The sequence below is a fragment of the Cimex lectularius genome, unplaced genomic scaffold, assembly GCF_000648675.2.
Source record: "Cimex lectularius strain Harlan isolate CLEC.00 unplaced genomic scaffold, Clec_2.1 scaffold71, whole genome shotgun sequence".
NCBI classification, from domain to species: Eukaryota; Metazoa; Arthropoda; class Insecta; order Hemiptera; family Cimicidae; genus Cimex; species Cimex lectularius.
The window spans coordinates 1084720-1104433 of NW_019392655.1; the positions used below are offsets into that span (position 1 = coordinate 1084720).

At 38.4% G+C, this 19714-nt stretch overlaps 1 protein-coding gene across 1 annotated transcript in view; it reads left to right on the forward strand.

Annotated features, from left to right (window-relative positions):
- The window catches only part of LOC106668278 (locomotion-related protein Hikaru genki), a 614924-nt gene that overhangs the window by 444768 nt on the left and 150442 nt on the right, over window positions 1-19714 (forward strand). Inside the window, exon 6 of the mRNA XM_024224607.1 lies at window positions 18795-18960. Coding sequence (XP_024080375.1) covers window positions 18795-18960 — 166 coding nt within the window. The remainder of the gene's footprint in view (window positions 1-18794; window positions 18961-19714) is intronic.

Consider the following 19714-nt stretch of genomic DNA (forward strand, 5'->3'; position numbering starts at 1 on the left):
TAGCGGAGGGGAGTAGTCTCACCATAAAAATTATAAGCTACTTTCCGAATAGCTGTGAAATTCGGTAAAAAGTAAGGTTTTGTATATTAAGTAAAGGAAAAAAATCTGAAAATTGCAATTTTCTAAAAATTACTTACGCTGGGTGGGGGGTGAGGTGCAGTCTCATCATCAAAATTATAAGGCACTTCCTGTATAGCTAGAAACATGAAATTTGGTACAAAGGTAGGTCTTATTTTGTACAAAAAGGTAAGGATGTGAAAATTGCAATTGCAAAATTATTGTCGCTGTAGGGGTGATGGGGTAGTCTCATCATCAAATTATAAGGCACTTCCCGTATATGTAAAAACGTAATATTTGGTACAAATGTAGGTATTATTAGTAAAGGTACGAATCTGAAAGTTGCAATTTTGAGGGGAGGAGTTGGACTTGGCATGAAAATTTTCGTAAAGGCACTTCGTTAGAACTATGAAATTTAGTAGTAAGACAGGGCAGGGTAAAGGGAAAAATCTGAAAACTGCAAGTTTCTTAAAACTTTTTAAAAAAATTAACTTTCAAAATCTGAAAATTGTCATTTTCTAAAAATTAGTGCTGCTTTAGTGAGGAAGAGGGTAGTCTCACCATCAAAATTATAAGGCCCTTCGTTATAACCGTATAATTTGGTAGAATGATAGGGCAGGGGTAAAGAGATAAATCTGAAAACTGCACATTTCTTACAAACTTGTTCCGTTTTATGACAAGGAGGATAGTTCTAAATGCGCAAGACACGCTCACCATCGATTTAAAAAAAATTAACTTTCAAAATCTGAAAACAGCCATTTTTTTTAATTGGTGCCACTTTAGGGGGGGAGAGTGTAGTCTCACCATCAAAATTATTAGGCACTTCCCGAATAGCTAGAAATGTGAAATTCGGTAAAAAGGTAGGGTTTGTATAACAAGTAAAGAAAAAAATCTGAAAACTGCAATTTTTTAAAAATTAATGCCGCTTTAGTGAGGAAGAGATCTCACCATCAAAATTACAATGCACTTCGTGTATAGGTAGAACCATGAAATTTGGTACTAAGGTTGATCATATATTGCAAAAAAAAAGGTAAGAATGTGAAAATTGCAATTTTCCAAAAATCATTGGCGCTTTAGGAGAGAGAGTGTAGTCTAGAAAAAATTATAAGGCACTTTCCGAATAGCTAGAAAGGTGATATTTGGGAAAAAGGTAGGTTTATTATAGCAGGTAAAAGAAAAAAAATCTGAAAACTGCAATTTCTAAAAATTAGTCATTTTTGTAGGAGAGAGTGTAGTATCAAAATCAAAATGTATCAAAATTATAAGGCCCGTATAGATAGAAGCGTGAAATTTGGTACAAAAGTAGGTCTTATATTGTAAAAAAGGTAAGAATGTGAAAATTGCAATTTTCCAAAAATTATTGTCGCTTTAGGGAGAGAAGGTGTAGTCTAGAAAAAATTATAAGGCACTTTCCGAAGAGCTAGAAAGGTGATATTCGGTAAAAAGGTAGGGTTTGTATAGCAAGTAAAGAAAAAAAATCTGAAAACTGTCATTTTCTAAAATTTAGACATTTTTGTGGGAGAGAGTGTAGTATCAAAATCAAAATGTATCAAAATTAATAAGGCCCGTATAGAAAGAAGAGTGAAATTTGGTACAAAGGTAGGTCTTATATTGGAAAAAAATGTAAGAATGTGAACATAGCATTTTTCCAAAAATCATTGTCGCTTTAGGAGAGAGGGTGTAGTCTAGAAAAGATTACATGGCACTTTCCGAATGGCTAGAAAGGTGATATTAGGGGAAAAGGTAGGTTTATTATAGCAAGTCTACGAAAAAATCTGAAAACTGCAATTTTTTAAAAATTAGTCATTTTTGTGGGAGAGAGTGTGGTATCAAAATTAATAAGGCCCGTATAGAAAGAAGAGTGAAATTTGGTGCAAAGGTAGGTCTTATATTGTAAAAAAAGGTAAAAATTTGAAAATTGCAACCTCCCCTAAATTAAGGTCGCCTTAGAGGAGGGGATAGTCTCATCATCATCATTACATTGATAGGCTAATTTTTTTGGAAGGGATCTGGAACTTGGCCCTTTTTTCACACTTAGGGTTTTTGTTGGAATATAGAATCATCGCTTTCTGGCACAAAAGAAATTTAGTATTTATCATTATTAAAAACGTTTTTATTCGAATAAATTAAATTTCCTTTCTTGAAATTATTGTGTCTTGATAAAAAGTGTGGCAATTCAGCGAACACCGACTGAAAATGTTCCATCCACTTAGTTTAATTTTTCATCGAGTCTCCTCTTTTCTCATAATGACAAAGAATTTGCAAATAAAGGCTTCTTTATAACGCTGCAGAAACGACGGGAATAAACTTCCTCAAAACCCGAACTCTCATTCGTCTGTTATTTGCTAAGGGATATTGATGAGAATTTCCTTTCTGCGAAACTTTTATAAAACTCATTAGGCGTCAGACTAAACTTTACAGATAAAGAAATAAGTGTTCTTGTATTTTATTATGCAGGTTTAATTTAGGTTGAAGAAGGGTGATTTTTTAAATTATGGTTTATTATACTCGACTGCGCCATGTGGGACGCTTTTTAAAGGACATTTTTACATTGACCTGTGGTACACATTGGCGGAAGGACATTCGGCCTCGAGCGACTGAAAAATTCCCAATTTACCGAGAGAAATCGAAAGGCTCACCCTCTCCGGCTTCCCGCCCATCGGCGACGGACGGATTCGATTCTCCTAATCCAATCGTAGGCTATGCCCTCGGCTATTCATCTTATTAGAAGTAGATGGGTGGAGTAAGTTCGAGGGAGCGAAGTGGGAAGGGAAAACGAGACAAATTTGCAATGATAATCAGAATGGAAATTGGAAGACAAAAGGGGAGGTCAGAGCTATTAATGGGATTTATGCTTTGGCAACTCCTTGAATATGTTCGGATAAGGCCATATTAATCCTGGTACACCTTCCCTGAGATCAGCGAACTCGAAGAAATTCATTTAACACATTTTTCAACTAATTATTCTCATAACTTATAGATCTATCAATTATTTATTAGATCTCGGATTCTAGAGTTTATTCAAGTCCTATTTAGATATTTCTTTGTTTTCCTATTTCTGCACGTTCACATAAACATTTATTTATTTCACTTACGTTTTGTCCATGGGCCAGAATTAATTAATATATAGAAAGTGGAATTTAGAAGTAATGCTTCAAATAATACAATTCTTCTATTATTTGACGTTACGAATTCATTTAAGAAATATCAGTCCATGGTATTCTGCATGATTTGTGATAATTTGACTCCAACAATTTGACAATCAGAACAATGGAAGAGAGTGAGAGGAAACTATATATACTGCCCATTAAATAATTTTTTTTTTTACTTCATTTATTTTTATCTACATACAAACATGTATTATATACAACCAGCTGATTGGATGTCAATTTATGTTGTGGCATTACGGGCGTTATAGAGAAAGCTACCCGTTGGCAGCCGCTCTGGATTAATAAAATGATATCAATCATTTAAGAGGTGCCTTATCCATATTCATTTCAGACGTTTTCGTGGTAATTGTGGGGAATGGAGTAATCGTATTTGTGTGTTAGTGTGATTTTGTAATTTCCTCTGAAAACGTATGTAATATGTTTTGATGGGTGAGAAAACTGTTGGCATTTGAAGATCTCGGTGAAGTGTGTTATTATTTGCGTTAAAAGGGGCAGAAACAATTATTCTTAAAATTTTGAATTTAAAACTTCGTAATCTTTCAATATTGGAATATTTGGCCGATCCATAAACTTGGTACCCGTACGTCAAAATAGGTTTGAGGAAGTATGTATATGTCGAAAGTTTTGATTTTAATGGTATTTTTTTTAAATAAAAGTAATTTTAAAAACTAACCACCTGATTTTTGAAAGAAAAAATTGCCAATTTATCAACTTGGAAATGCTTATTTTCTCACCCTTTTAAGTCACGGATGCTCTTGGCGGCGGCCGGCTTGCCGGACGGGAGGGATGCAGGGCGCGTTAGCCCCTGTCCCTCGAGGACGAGGACTTTTCCATATTAGGTTTTTTTTATGCACATGGTTTTTATCCACGTCCTCCAGTGAGGAAAAGGGAGAAAAAAGCATCTCTCCCCTCCCGTCGCGGCCGTTCGTGGTGCCGGGGTGGTGCGCTCGTCCTCGTTTCCCGGGTTCCGGTTTTGCGCTGCTGGTATCCACCAATACTAGGGTCATGGGTAATGCGGACTCCCCAAACCAAAAAAAAAGTCACAGACGTGCGCTAGGCCTCAATTTTTTTTAAATTTTACCCTGAACAAGATGGCGTTTTTAAATTATTCCTAGCTTCACTTGTTCTTCAGTAAATTCAAAAATTCCGGAATATATTAATTTGTTCGCTTCAAAATGAGCTGTCAAACCTGGAAATTTTCTAGGAGCGGCACCACATAGCAATCGATTGGAAATTTTAATAAACTTTTCTACCGGTCACCTTCCACTTTGCCCAATTTCTCAGCCATTTTCAAGTTATTTGCGATTTTTGAGCAAAAACGTGATTTTTTACGCGCACATGGAAAAAACCGATCACTAGCTCTCCCGATTTTCAGGAATGCATAAATTTTGATCCTTCATCTTTTCGCAAATTTTACGCTCTGTAACTGTTGTTCCTAGAACTTTTTCAAAAAAGTGAACAGGGAAGCGACAATACTTATTTTTTCTTATTTTGACCTTTTTGGATGCGGAATGTTTCTGCTGTAGATAACCAATTGTTTACTTCAGTACAGAAATTCAACTTTTCTTTCCCATTTCATGTGTTGTGGCAGTTTGGCTGCGAATTGAAACAATAGGTTTATGTATGGTAAAATCGGGAGAGAGAGTGATCGATTTTTTTTTCGATGAGCACGTGAAAATCTACGTCTTTGCCAGAAATCGCGAATAAAATGAAAATAGCTGAAAAAGTGGAAAAGGTGGAGGTGGCCAATTGATAGCTTATTAAAATTTCCTATCGATTCCTATAGAGCACCGCATCCAGGACGATTTCCTGGGTAAATTTGAAGTTTTGCAAAAAGTGCAAAAATTAACATGTTCTAGAATTTTTCAATTTACTGTTGAATGACTGAAACTAGGAAAACATAAAAAAAGCCTTTCAGCGTTAAATTTTCTATGATGTGATGACCGTCTGTGACTTAAAAGGCTGGGAAAATATGTTTTCCTGCAAAAACCAGGTGGTCGGTTTTTTGTTTATTTTTGATGGGCAGTGTATATCCGACTAACCGTGAAGCGGGGATAGAAGTACATTGTTTGCGGTCGATGAGATAAAACCAACATTTTATACTACTGTATTTGTGTTTTTTGCATATTGTTCGGGCGCGTCTACGTCACCGAAGGGCCCGATTTGCGACGTAGATTGTACCCCTCTATCTACAACCCCTATCTTCTAGAAACCACCAATACACTTCCCTCTTTTTCGTCAAAAAACTCATTCCTTCCAGCCCTCTCGGGCTCTCTTCTCCGCCAGATCTCGGAGCGAGCACACATCCTACCGCCCTATCCCGCAAGTGTTGCGCCAGAGTAACTCACCTCCGTGTAAGATCGCCCTTCTTAAAGTTTTCTTCACCCCGCGAATCCCCACGGATTCCCCCGCAAATCGCCATACGATCTTCACCTCCGCCTGTGTTCCAACTCTCGACCGCATGGTCCACAAACCTATCATCGCCATTTTCCTTTAATATATCATCTCCTTCTTCCATCTACCATCATTATAATCCCGCGAACGAATCATCCTTGCATTATCCCCCGAAGACTCCATCATCTCACTGGCTACTACCTGGATTGCATCGTCTCATCCTCACCGCTACTAGATTGCATCATCCAGTATCATCATCAACGACGCTGAAGGAACCAGGTCGGTATACCGGCCTAATCATCGCCAAACAACGCACGATATCGCATTCAGGAGACCTTCACCCATTCCCGGTCTTCATCGCCTTCAGACCGTCATCGCCTTCACTTTGTAAGCCATAGAAACTTCATTAAACAGGAGTCTTCAACTATGCCTTTCGTTCATTACTTATTCCTTCATTTAACCATTCCTAAACTAACATCCCTCTTAAAATCGGCAATCTTCCATTCCCGTTGGTGCCGAAACAATCTTCTTATTAATTTCAATTCCTCTCTCCCGGCGGTGTTCGTCGGCGCCATTTTGAACTTGGCTGCTGGCGAACACATACCATATACCTTTGTGATTAATTTGGCTCCAACGTTTTGAAAATCGTAGGACTCGAAGAGAGTAAAGCAAATAATATATTCGAAAAATCGTAAATCGAAATACATTAATTTAAACGGTTTGAGGTGGGGTGAACTATAGCTATTCACTTGTTAGAAAGATAGTTCGACTCTAAATAGTTGATAGTACTCTAAACGATAGTTCTACTAAAAGTACCTCTGTGAGTAGAACTGTCTTTCCAAAAAAATAAATTAATTAAAATTTATACTAGATATTTATTCATCATTACCATTTTATAACACATCATTTTATACTACTTTATTGTTTTAAATAGTATCTGGATCTTATAGTTCTTCATCCACTTCCTCCAGTTTTCTCTTAACATAACTTCTCATCTTTAATATTTTGGCTGTGATTTCTTACTATTGTTTACCATGTTTATTTTGACAAAATCTGGTAGTTTCATTACTACACGAAAATTAAGTAAAACATCGGGTTTGCTAACGACCTAAAAATGTGATATTCGGTTTATTTTGGACAATTATTGTCAAGTCATCATGTCGTGAAGAAATGTTCGTTTTGAAATGTAGATGGGATGATATTTTAATTATTTTCCTTTTTCAGCACCCCGCAACAACAGGCAGAATAACAAAATTTTCCATATTTTCTTGTTAGTTATTAGCTAAGACAGTGATAGAAAAAATTCTGTGAAAACAGTACAAAGAAGTCCTTCCAAAGAGGAACTACGATTTTGTTACCAAAACTTTCCATTTTGTTTAAAATATGAAAACGCCGAACTTTCTAATATTGGCACTTTGTAAAAAGTGCTTTGCAAATTAGGTTATAACTTTACGCTTAAGCCAGAACCCGAGGGCCGAGTCAAAGAAATGGTTCAGAAGAGCGTTTTTGGATAATTTTCTCGTTGAACAACCTTATTTTACAGCCGGAAGTTACTTAAACATTTATCGCCGTGTTGTTTTACAACTTTAGTAGAATAGTGGCCATTTACTAATATTTCATGTAACATTAAAGGTCTTACCGAGGCCTGTATAAGCAGGGGCTTATAAACTTAACCGTTTTAATTTATCTATTGAAAAAGGGTCTTTTTTTCAATCTACTCTATTCATTTTGAACGCTATTTTCTCTAGTATACCGTAAGAGAGTGTTTGTTCTCCAATTCTCAAATTTTATCCATGCTTGAATTAATAATGGCTTGTACTAAGCAAGATCACATCCTTATTCTAGGACTCAGAGCCCATGAGGTTCACCTACTGATCTCGCAGATATATTACTTACTAAAATTTCCATAGGGGGACCGCGGTAGCCGAGTGGTTAGCATGAGAGACTCTCACGCCGCGGTCGTGGGTTCGATTCCCACCGTCGCCTCTGGCCCTTTTTTCCCGATAACCCCCAATTTGAACAACATATAAGAATTCGTCATGGCTAATATGCAAAGATCATAAGGCCAATTAAAAAAAACAAAAACATATCCATGTTAAATAGTATTGTATTGACCACATTAACAACGGTATTAAGCAAGAAGATACTTAAATTATTTAAATAAATTTTAAAAAATCACAAGAATAAAAAGTAAATAAAGGTTGTCGAGATTTCTACATGTTTCAGTATTGGAGTACCTGTATTATTTGCCTTGTCATTGCGCTTAGAAAAAAAATCATAGTAAGAAGACAGTAAAAATTGGAGGCAACAGGATTTAAAATTTAGAAGTGTGCACCCTTTTACTTGTCATGTTGTCTCCAATTTTCACAAGGCTTCTTGCTGTGTTTAGTACTAAGTAAAAAGGTGCACAGGAGCAATAATAAAAACTAAAATCAACCAAATGAGAAGCTAGAAACATCTGAAGTGGGGTACATAGTACAAACAGGACACCTCTAAAATCTAAAAACTCCGTCTACAAACGTGACACCCAGTGATTTATTATTTTTATGCGGTGTGAGTTGAAAAATTAGTGTTATGAGAATTCAAAGAGTTCATATGACACTGTACTTCAGACCGAAACCGTGCCAGTAATATTAAAAATCTTGGTGTTATCAACGAAATGCACCAAGGCTCGGTGAGACATCTAGAGCAATAACAAACTTATCCTTGTGGGGATACGAGGTCAAAGACGGCAGAAAAATAAGGAAGTCGATAAATAAACCAAGGGCACCTCCCTGAACCATTTTGCGGCAAATCTAATTGCTATAAATGTAAATCCATTAGATTATGGGTTAAAACAGTCTCGTTTTAATGGTATTGAACCCAGGACAGGGGAATGTGAAAAAGTTTATCTACCATGACAGAAACGGCAGAACTAATAAACCTCGGTCGAGTTAGGACTAGAATGAAACTGCTGACTGGACGCTGCAGACTGGAGGCCTATTGACTACGAAGAAACAAGACTTGCCAGGTAAAAGACTACTGCGGAACATGTCTTCCATTAGGGGGCAAATGGTGAGATTCTTACTACTAGGTGTGAAAAAAGCATGAAAGATACGAGATCCTTTAACAAATGTAAAGTGTCTTAAGCTCAGCCCAGAACAGTAGATAATAATGGAGTTTGATAATAAGCCAATATGGATGTAGTGTTCCAATCTTCGTAAAGGTCATTAGACGGGTGAAAAAAAGACTAAACGCTGAGTTCACCAAGCTTTCGGCACTTCATAGTGCCATCATCAGGGCTTTACCAAGGATGAAGAAAACGATTAATATGAGAAACTATTGTAGAAGGGGTTTGGGTTTAAGACTAAGGAGCATATGGCCAGCATAGTACATTTTGACGGTGAAAACAGTCACCTCGCTAAAAATCCATATTACTAAAGGTCCAACTATTTTTTTTGTTCTGACTAGCAATTTCATTTTGAGCTCATCATAGCAGTCCAACCGGAGGCGAAGGGGTTCGTCGCTCTCTCTCTCTCTCTCTCTCTCTCTCTCTCTCTCTCTCTCTCTCTCTCTCTTTCTCTTTCTCTCACACACATTAATTTTTAATCCTTAAATATATAACAAAAAGCATTTTTTGTAAAAAATTTCTGTGATCACAAAAGACGGCGAGGACATCTATCGACCCTGAACCATTTTTCGTCAAACCTAATTGCTATAAACATAAATCAATTAGATTATGGGTTAAAATTGCTTCGTTTTAACGGTATCGTATCCACGACAGGGCACGTGAAAAAGTGTATCTACCATGACAGAGACGGCAGAACTAATAAACCTAGGTTGAGTTAGGACTAGAATGAAACTGCTGACTGGTCACTGGAGGACTGGAGGCGTATTGACTAGGAAGAAACAAGCCTTCCAAGGTAAAAGATGAACTGCGGAGCAGGTCTTCCGTTAGGGCAAATGGTGAGATTCCTACTCCTAGATGTGAAAAATCAAGGCATGAAAGACTCGAGATCCCTTAACAAACCGTTAGGTAAAGTCTCTTAAGCTCAACGAAGGACTTTGGATAATAATGGATTTTGATAATAAGCCAATATTGGTTGCAGTATGTCGTAGAGGCTTCGTTTTAACCTTATCCTTAACTTAATTTATTCAGAAATTGAGATCTCTTCTTGAATTGAAGATGATGTCAATAAAGATCGAAACATTGGCACGATAAAGAAAATGATCTTCTGAAACCTACATCACACCAGACCGCATCTCACGATTTCTGATTAATCATCGACTAACAGTCACTAATCACCACACATTCTTAGCTTTAATATTAAAGCCCAATATTAATTGTTTTCCAGCAAAAAACATGTCGCATTGTCATTACATCAGCATAGATTCCAGGCATGAAGCCTGTTCAAGCTCTTAAAAGTATATGTTGTTACTCCCAGTGATTTATTATTTTTATGCGGTTAGGTTGAGTTTAAAAATTAATGTTATGAGCAGGGATCGTACCTAATTCCGTATATTGTGCGTTCGAGACACTATTTTTTCAACTCAACCATACTTTATATACAAAATAATAGATCAATTAAAGCAATTACTTTGGTTAATAAGGACCAACTAAAATATTTAAATATTTATTTATTATAACTCCAACAGAAAGAATCTACAACAGGAGTAGTCAAAAAAAGGCACATAATAACAAAAAGAACAAATGAACAATTAAGCAATAATAACAAAAACACAAGGCTTAATGATTCAAGGCAAGTAAACATTTTAATTTAACTTTAACTGAATTCAAGGAATCGCGAAATACATCTATTTCATTAGAATAATAATTCAGCAATCTCATTATCCTCGGTAGGGGTGAATTTAGTCCATATTCTGTTTTGTAGTGTAAAACAAAGAACAAATTATGGTTCCTAAGTTGTCGCTGATGTATGTAAGTTCAGGATATGGCCCCATTCCATAATTTCCAACCCCAAATGAGATCGGCAAAAATACGGCGAGAGCTAAGCTCATAGATCAAGCCAGTTCAGTCTTTCCAAGTAATTCAGGTGTGCACGACCAAATCTGAAGGCCATTATTCTGGTTGCTTTCTTTTGTACTTTTTCCATGTCGGTAATCTCACCAACGTAGTAAGGGGACCACACGACACTTGCATATTCCAAACCTAGTAATAAAGCCAAGATTGCGTAGAGCTTTACCTCGAATGTGTTTGATATGGTCACTGAAATCACCCTTTCTGCTGTAAACGACACCAAGGTCGGAGATAGTGCCAACCTGTCCCAATCTATGCCCATCAACGAAATAGTCAAAACAATCAAAGTCACGAGGTCGGATATTTTTAGAAAATTTAATATTAGTACTAAATAATAAAATTAATTAATAAATAGTAATAATAGTACCAAAGCTCGGCGGTATGCCTCTATTATACGCTAGACCACCTCTCGTGCCGACTTAAAGTCTGATTGAATAGGCGTCCAACGCATAAAGGTTGTTGATCTGTATGGAACCTGTAATCTGTATGATGTTCACAGGATGTCTTTTCTGAAGCGAGTTTTCGAAGTGCAGAAGTGTTCTAGTTTATGACTATCGGTAGGCATAGCTGATTAATGCGGGGTAGGAAGTCTTATCGCCACAAATTATGTGGCCACAAGATGCGTTTGGCATATCACCGTCATGAAAGAAAAACTCCACTGCTAACAGACATACAAAACTAGCAGGGATTGGTATACCAGGTTGATCAGAGACAACCAACACCAAATTATGATGTTGGTGGCAGTCTTATCGCCACAAATTATGTGGCCACAAGATGCGTTTGGCATATCACCGTCATGAACAAAAAACTCCACTGCTAACAGACACAAAACTAGCAGGGATTGGTATACCAGGTTGATCAGAGACAACCAACACCAAACTATGATGTTGGTGGCCTATTTTTGTTCTTATCTTTATTTTTTGAAAACACAATCATTTTATACAGTTAATTCATTTAAAAAAATTATGTCGTGGAATTATTTTCCTTTTTTAAAAATTTCGTCGAGGTGTTTTCTACAGTTACCGTTATATTTTTATGTTTGTTTTCAACATTTTATCAGGCGATATTGTCTTTTTGAATTCAGAATCTTGTTTGGTGGGACAAGCACGCTTATGTAGATTTGCAAAATAAGATTGGACGGAGACCCCGGCTCCCGGTCGTTTTGCTCGCGAGGCACGAATAATTTGGCCGACGTAAAAGTACAATCCGGCTAAACAAAGGGCATGCTAGACACGATCCTCCCTCGTCACCGAGAGTATTAGGACGTTTCCTCTCGGCGAAGTTTAGTCGAGACCAGTTTAAAATATTCTATGCTCACTTCGAGTGAGATACGGGACGGAAGTCTTAGTTTGAATAGGGGCATTGAACAAGCTCTCTGTTGTCGACAGTTATTAAGATGCAAATTTTCCCGAGGAGGAGGTCGGAAGGTGATAATCATAGGTATTTCCTACGATTTTGCACCAACCCTTTGCAACTTTTCTCTCGTTATTAAACATCTTTGGTAGGTGCTAAATTAATTCAGGTTTTGAAAATTTGTTTTATATTCGCAGGTGCTTGTTATATAAACAAAGCGAAATCCTCAAATCTAAATTATGGATTATATCCATTCTATTTAATGGTCTATTGAGCAAATCACTTCTTTCAATTAATTAATCTTTTTACGTAACGTTTTGGTTGAAATGAAAAAGTTAGTGTCACGAGCAGGATTCGAACCCACGACCTTTGGCTCAATATGCCGCTGCTCTAATCTCTTGAGCTATCGTCACGATTATGTAGTGAGCTGAAGGTCATGTGTTCGATCCTGGTCCTGAAACTAACTTTTTCATTTCAACCAAAACCTTACGTAAAAATATTAATTATGGATTATAACAAATATTTTTAACTGTTATCTTTTATACAAAATATTTTAGTTTATATTGAACTTAATAAAAGTGAGGACCTCCGAAGTTAAAAATGTCCAAAATAGGTTTTCGTCAAATTTATTTGTACGAATTTAAACTTGGGCGAACTGGGGCCCAAACTGCGCGTAGCACCAATTCAGTTCGGGAGAGGAAAGCATTAGCGATTGTTTTACAGATTTCGATTTCGAAGACAGGGAAGGTCACGGTAGACCTTCCGTTGAGGACATTAAGTTCCCGCATACTCGGTCATCCTAAAAATGACTCTGAGGATCTTTAACGTCCGCACCTCGCCTATTCGGCCTTATCGGACGTTTTGATTCTCAAGATGAGAGCTGACGTACTTCCACATACGACAGGATGGTGTTACTACCGCAGCATTGGTGTAGAGACCGTTGAGGACAATGAACAACCCAAAACGTTAAATGAAGAAAATTCACGTAAGACACGGGAAATTGCGGAAGAGTGTTGACTACTCAACCGTTTTTCGCCATTTAGAGCAGATGTGTAGAGTAAGAAGCTCGCCAAGTGAAGCACGAGCTAACCGAACCCCAAAGAAATCGGGGAATATTGTTGAAATATACACGTCTCTTCTGTTGCGCTACCAAAATGATCCAATTCGATCGAATCATCACGTGCGAAGAGAAATGGATTTATACGATAACAGGAAGCGTAGTCAGTGATTTGACAAGGGTGAAACGCCAAAATACTTCCCGAAACCAAATCTGCAGCCAAAAAATGTAATGGTGACTGTTTGGTAGTGTACTGCTGGGGTCTCTATCTTCTGTCTCTCGCTCTTGCTTTCATTCTTTCTCATCTCGCTTTCTCTCTCTCTCTCTCTCTCTCTCTCCCTCTCTCCCTCTCTCCCTCTCTCCCTTTCCCACTCTTCCTCTTCTCTCTATCTCCTATCCCTCGCTTCTTGCTTTCTTTCTTTCTCTGTTTTCTTTCTCTTCTCTCTCTCTCTCTCTCTCTCTCTCTCTCTCTCTCTCTCTCTTTCACACACATCCAACAAGTTAGGTCAGATATAATGTACCCTCCAACTGTTAAATTTAGTAAAACTAATTAAAGGTAAAAATACGTATGTTCCATAATCATTTTTTTGTTTATTGTGTATTATTTATTTTTGTAAAACCGGACTCGTTTATTGTAAGAAAGGTCTATATGACCTGCGTTTCACTCTCTGTCACTCTCTCTCTCACTCTCTCTCTCTCTCTCTCTCTCTCTCTCTCTCTCTCTCTCTCTCTCTCTCCCTCTCTCTCTTTCTCCCCCCCTCTTCCTATCTCTCTCCCTTTCTTCCCCACTCTTCCTCTTCTCTCTATCTCCTATCCCTCGCTTCTTGCTTTCCTTCTTTCTCTGTTTTCTTTTTCTTATCTCTTTCTCTTCCTTTTTATTACTAGATGCACCTCTCTTTTTCTCTCTCTTTCTTTCTCTTTCTCTCAAACGTTTTCGTACTAGTACATCTCTCTTTCTTTTTGCTCTTTCACACTCTCTCTCTCTCTCTCTCTCTCTCTCTCTCTCTCTCTCTCTCTCTCTTTCTTATCCTCTTACTCTCTCACGTTCTATCTCTCTTAGTTCCTCTCACTCAACGCACTGATTGAGAGTTTTGTAAAGCATTTTGACAATTCAATTGCTTTCGGCACGCCAGAGTTTAGTTAAAGAACTAAAGGAACAAAACATTACGACTCCACATGAAAGAGATTTATTGCTTATCCATTTAACGAAAAAATATTCTTATGTATGTCAAATACTTTTATAATTAAAATACGAATAAATGGATTTACCATGAAATTTCCCTTCCTCGGATTTACATTACTTGATACTAATAATGGTACATAATAATTTATATTAGAAATTGATATAAATTATTTCAAGAGATTTCTGAATGTTCCCACGCGTTTAAATGTGTAAAATACGACTGAAACAATATTTTGGCTTGTATGAAGTAGAATGATTTGAAGTTAATCTGAGAATAAATTGAATGAGTTCCGGGTTAATAAAGACGAAGCCATCATTCTGCAGTTAATTCTTAATTGATCCTGTTCTTAACCAGGTAAATTAATAAGCTCGGTTTATTTCGAAAATGAGACGGTGTGAAAATTTTCCAGCTAGAAAACAGCGCGAAAGAGTGAAATATGGAGAAGTAGCATCGAGAGACGAGTTATTCGGATGATACCAATCAATGAAGTGGAGGAAGCAAGGGCGGAGCCGTAATTGAATAGAGCGATTCACCCCTTGCTCTCAAAGTTGTCCCTCGATATTATGTTGCAAATTCGCCGTTATACTCTTGGGAAGTATTAATATTAGACAATTCTCGTTTTGGGAGAGGCGGAAAGTACTCATTCCCACTTTCGTGCACACAATGACAGTCGTGGAATTGTTTAAAAAATGCTAGTTTTTGTGTTTTGCGAACTTTAAACAACACCAACGAATTTTCTATTTGGGCATGATAAAAGAAATTAGTTATTAGTGTTAGTTAGTATTTGTTGTAATTAATGGAGCCAATTAAAAAGCAACATATTTTATGAGAAAAACTAGTGTCCAATATTATGGGTGTTCAGGGTTCTGTGTAGTGCTCAGCACGTGCCTCGAATAATAGGAAAATGAGAAAACGACCTCCACTGCTACCCTGGATATCCTCCTGGATCTACCCTATTTTTATACTGAACAAAGTAGATCCACAATTCAGAAGCTAATGACATGCTCCAATAACCTTTTCCCATAAAATGGAGCGTAGGGGCGCAACTCCAGATATACACATTCTGGGGATTACCTGATGAAACGCTGATGACAGAATTTATAAATTGCCAGTTTAAATAACGATAGAGCAGTCTGTAAGAAAAGGGTCCCAGTTTATGCTATCATATCTGGTATGCAGATACCTCTAAGTCCGAGCATAGATCAGAAACTGATCTATAGAATTACATAAGATTCATGTAAGACTTTGCTTTCCCGTATAATCGGTGGTCCTTGAAAGGACAATGAGGATCTTTAACCTCCGCACCTAGCCTGCCGGCCTTATCTGACGTTTTGATCCTCAAAATGAGAGCTGACGCACCTCCAAATACGACCAAATGGTGTTACTGCCGCAGCATTGTTGTAGAGGCAGCTCAGCCCCGAGGGTCCAAGACAACCTCGTTCCCCGTTTGGCCATTCCGAGTGGTCGGGTCTGCATTAAACATCACACCGTATGCCACGCGCAAAGAGCTACCTAGGCCGAAGCATCATCCTGGTCTCCCGCGCACTCCCTAGATAGAAAAGGCCTCTCTATCTCCGAGAGTATTGAGGCTTCCCCAGCGTAGAAACTTCCGGATCCGCTCCGGCCGCGGTTTCGACGAAGGTGGATGAAATGGCGATGGCAGTGATATGGCGAAAGGGAGTTTCTCCTAGATGATGAGCGATGATTCTTGGTATACGGATGATAAGGAGCGAGGGATGATATAACGGGAATCAACGGAGATGAGGATGTTAAGAGAAAATGGCGATGATAAGTTTGGGACCATGGGGTTGGGAGATGGGATGGACGCGGAGTTTAAGATCGTATGGCGATTTGAAGGGGAATCCGTGGAGATTCGCGTGGCGATGAGACTTTAAGAAACGGCGATGAACGGGCGATCTTATGCGGTAATTAATTACTATTATGCAACACTTAGGGGAGATGACAGGGCGATAGGAAATGTGCTCGATCCGAGAGCTGGCGGAAAAGAGAGCCAAAAAAGGTGGAAGAGATGGGTTCAAAAACAATTATTTTTAACTGTTATCTTTTATACAAAATATTTTAGTTTATATTGAACTTAATAAAAGTGAGGACCTCCGAAGTTAAAAATGTCCAAAATAGGTTTTCGTCAAATTTATTTGTACGAATTTAAACTTGGGCGAACTGGGGCCCAAACTGCGCGTAGCACCAATTCAGTTCGGGAGAGGAAAGCATTAGCGATTGTTTTACAGATTTCGATTTCGAAGACAGGGAAGGTCACGGTAGACCTTCCGTTGAGGACATTAAGTTCCCGCATACTCGGTCATCCTAAAAATGACTCTGAGGATCTTTAACGTCCGCACCTCGCCTATTCGGCCTTATCGGACGTTTTGATTCTCAAGATGAGAGCTGACGCACCTCCACATACAACAGAATGGTGTTACTGCCGCAGAATTGGTGTAGAGGCGGCTCAGTCCCGAAGGGCCAAGACAACCTCGCTACCCGCTTGCCCGTTCCGAGTGGTCGGGTCTGCATTAAACATCACACCATATGCCGCGCGCCAAAGGCTATCTAGGCCGAAATACATCAGCCCGGTCTCCCGCGCACTCCCTGGATAGAGAAGGCCACTCTATCTCCCAGAGTATTGAACCTTCCCCAACGTAGAAACTTCCGGATCCGCTCCGGCCGCGGTTTCGTTTAAACTAGAATTGCTAACCACCCCCTAGAGGAGACTGCCTACGGTAAAAAGCCGCCAATCGAGCACATTACGTACAGGTGCTAGCACAGCGCACTGGAATAGGAGCAACCGATTCACTACCCATTTCCATCCGCCACTACTCACGCATTCGCGGGACTCCGTCAGCGTAGTCTGAGCGTCCTCAACGCTAAACGCCTCGACTGTCCGATCCTTAGTATCCCATGAGGCCGGGAGAAAACGATGGTCATACTCGAGTTTCGTGCAAAGATCACAGGTAGAAGACAGCATCTTCTTCAGGTACCCGCCAGTGGTGTCGCCACGGTCAACTACGAGTCCAATCCCAGAATAACAGGGGCTGAACCTTGGAACATTTCTGTTACCCCATAATACAGATGGTTATGCACCCTCCCCCGTCTATGCAGACAGGATCTGGTACGTGTGTCTCTGATTAAATTCATATAAGACATATGACCTTGTACTTCAGACAGAAACTGTAGTCATCAAACACTGTGCTAGTGATATTAAAAGGCTTGGTATTACTATTGTATTATATTACGAAATGCACCAAGGCTCTACCGAGGCTTTTACCAGACATCTAGAGCAATAACAAACTTACCCTTGTGGGGATACGAGGTCAAAGACGGTAGAGGAAAAATAAGGAAGTCGATAAATAAACCAAGGGCACCTCCCTGAACCATTTTGAGGCAAATCTAATTGCTATAAATATAAATCCATTAGATTATGGTTAAAACGGTCTCGTTTTAATGGTATTGTATCCAGGACAGGGGAATGTGGAAAAGTTTTAAAAAAAGTCTAACTGCGGAACAGGTCTTCCATTAGGGGGCAAATTGTGAGATTCTTACTACTAGGTATGAAAAAGGCATGAAAGATACGAGATACTTTAACAAATGTAAAGAGTCTTAAGCTCAGCAAAGAACTTTAGATAATAAGGAGTTTGATAATAAGCCAATATTGATGTAGGGTTCCAATCTTCGTAGAGGTCATTAGACGGGTGAAAAAAGACTAATCGCTGAGTTCACCAAGCTTTCGGCACTTCATAGTGTCATCATCAGGGCTTTAACAAGGATGAAGAAGACGATTAACATGGGAAACTATTGTACAAGGGTTTTGGATTTCAGACTTTGGAGCATATGGCCAGCATAATACATTTTGACGGTGAAAACAGACATCTCGCTCAAAATCCATATTACTAAAGGTCCAACTAAAAGTAATTTATTTTTAAGCTCATCACAGCAGTCCAACCCTAGGCGACGAGGTTCGTCGCTCTCTCTTATTAATTTATAATCCTCTGTACACAGTTTCTGTACATAGCTTTAGTTTATTTTCAAATATATAAAAAAGGGCAAATTTTGTAAATATTCTCCGTGATCACAAAAGTACCTGAAAGAAATTGCTCGTCAGAACAAAAAAATAGTTGGACCTTTAGTCAAATGGATTTTTTAGCGAGATGTCTGTTTTCACCGTCAAAATGTATTATGCTGGTCATGTGCTCCATAACCTTAAAGCCAAAGCCTTTTTACAATAGTTTCTCATATTAATTTCCTTCATCCTTGGTAAAGCTCTGATGATGGCACTTTAAAATGCCGAAAGCTCGGTGAACCCAGAATTTAATCACTGTCACCCGAACCCTACATAGCTTATCTGCCGGCCGATCAACGAACATCATATCTTCAAGCCAATATTGGTCGCAGTATGGTAGATCGAAAAGGCTTCAGTTTAACCTTACCCTTAACTTTAATCTTAAAGCCCAAAAGTGTTTTCTAGCAGATTGTTATTACAACATCATAAATTCCAGTCATGAAGCTGGTACAAACTCCTAAAAATATATGTTGTTTTTTGTTTTCAGATGACTAACGGCACATTTCCGCACAATTCCGTCCTCTATGCCAGGTGCAGGGAGCCGCTGGGTCTTTACAAACTCTTGGGAGAGTCTCAGTTGACGTGCCAGAACGGGGTCTGGAGTTCGAAGTTGCCTTCTTGCATCCCGACTACCGTTCTTACAAACTACACAGGTGAACTAAACATTTCCAGAATATGATGTTTTCATAGAGAAAAATTTGTCCTCTAAAGAATAAGATGAATTTAGCGATCTCCCATACGTTTATATCTTTAGTTTTTCACCCGATTAAGGATAGGCCAGAGTGGTTGACACACGGATACTTCATTTGGGACCAAGGCCCGCATATATATCCGCTATCAAGGTTTACTTATATGAAAGGTTGCTTGTGTCCCACATAATTGAAGGGTGTAATTCCTGGTTCCATATAAAGAGCGTGTAAGAATGCCATACGAAATGAGAATCGTGTTTGAGAACGGCAGGTAGTATCTGGGTCCGTATTCCGATTCATGGAGGAAGCATGGTTGTTTTATTGTATATAGTTTCGTGTCCCTAGGATGTGTTGAAAATGAATGTATTTATTAGTGTGAAGTGTATATTGAGTACCCCAAATTAGAGTAGTTATGCAGTGTGACTGGCTATAAGTGTCGAAAATTTCAGTAGGTGTTTAAAAGAAGGTTCAGTAGGTGTTTCTACTCACCATACGCAACAAAAAACTTCCTATAAACCCTTGTCCAAATCTCAACAGTAAAGAAATAATTTCAGGTTTTAGGTTTTTTGAATTTTTTGACTTTCACTAAATTGCTTATAAACTTCAGAATCACTGACTGTAGAAAAATCTGGTTTGTGCCTCCTAAAAGAACGTTAAATTTTCTATAAGGTAGCCTATTTACATTTTAGAATTGATGAAAAAGTTCTACACGAAAAAT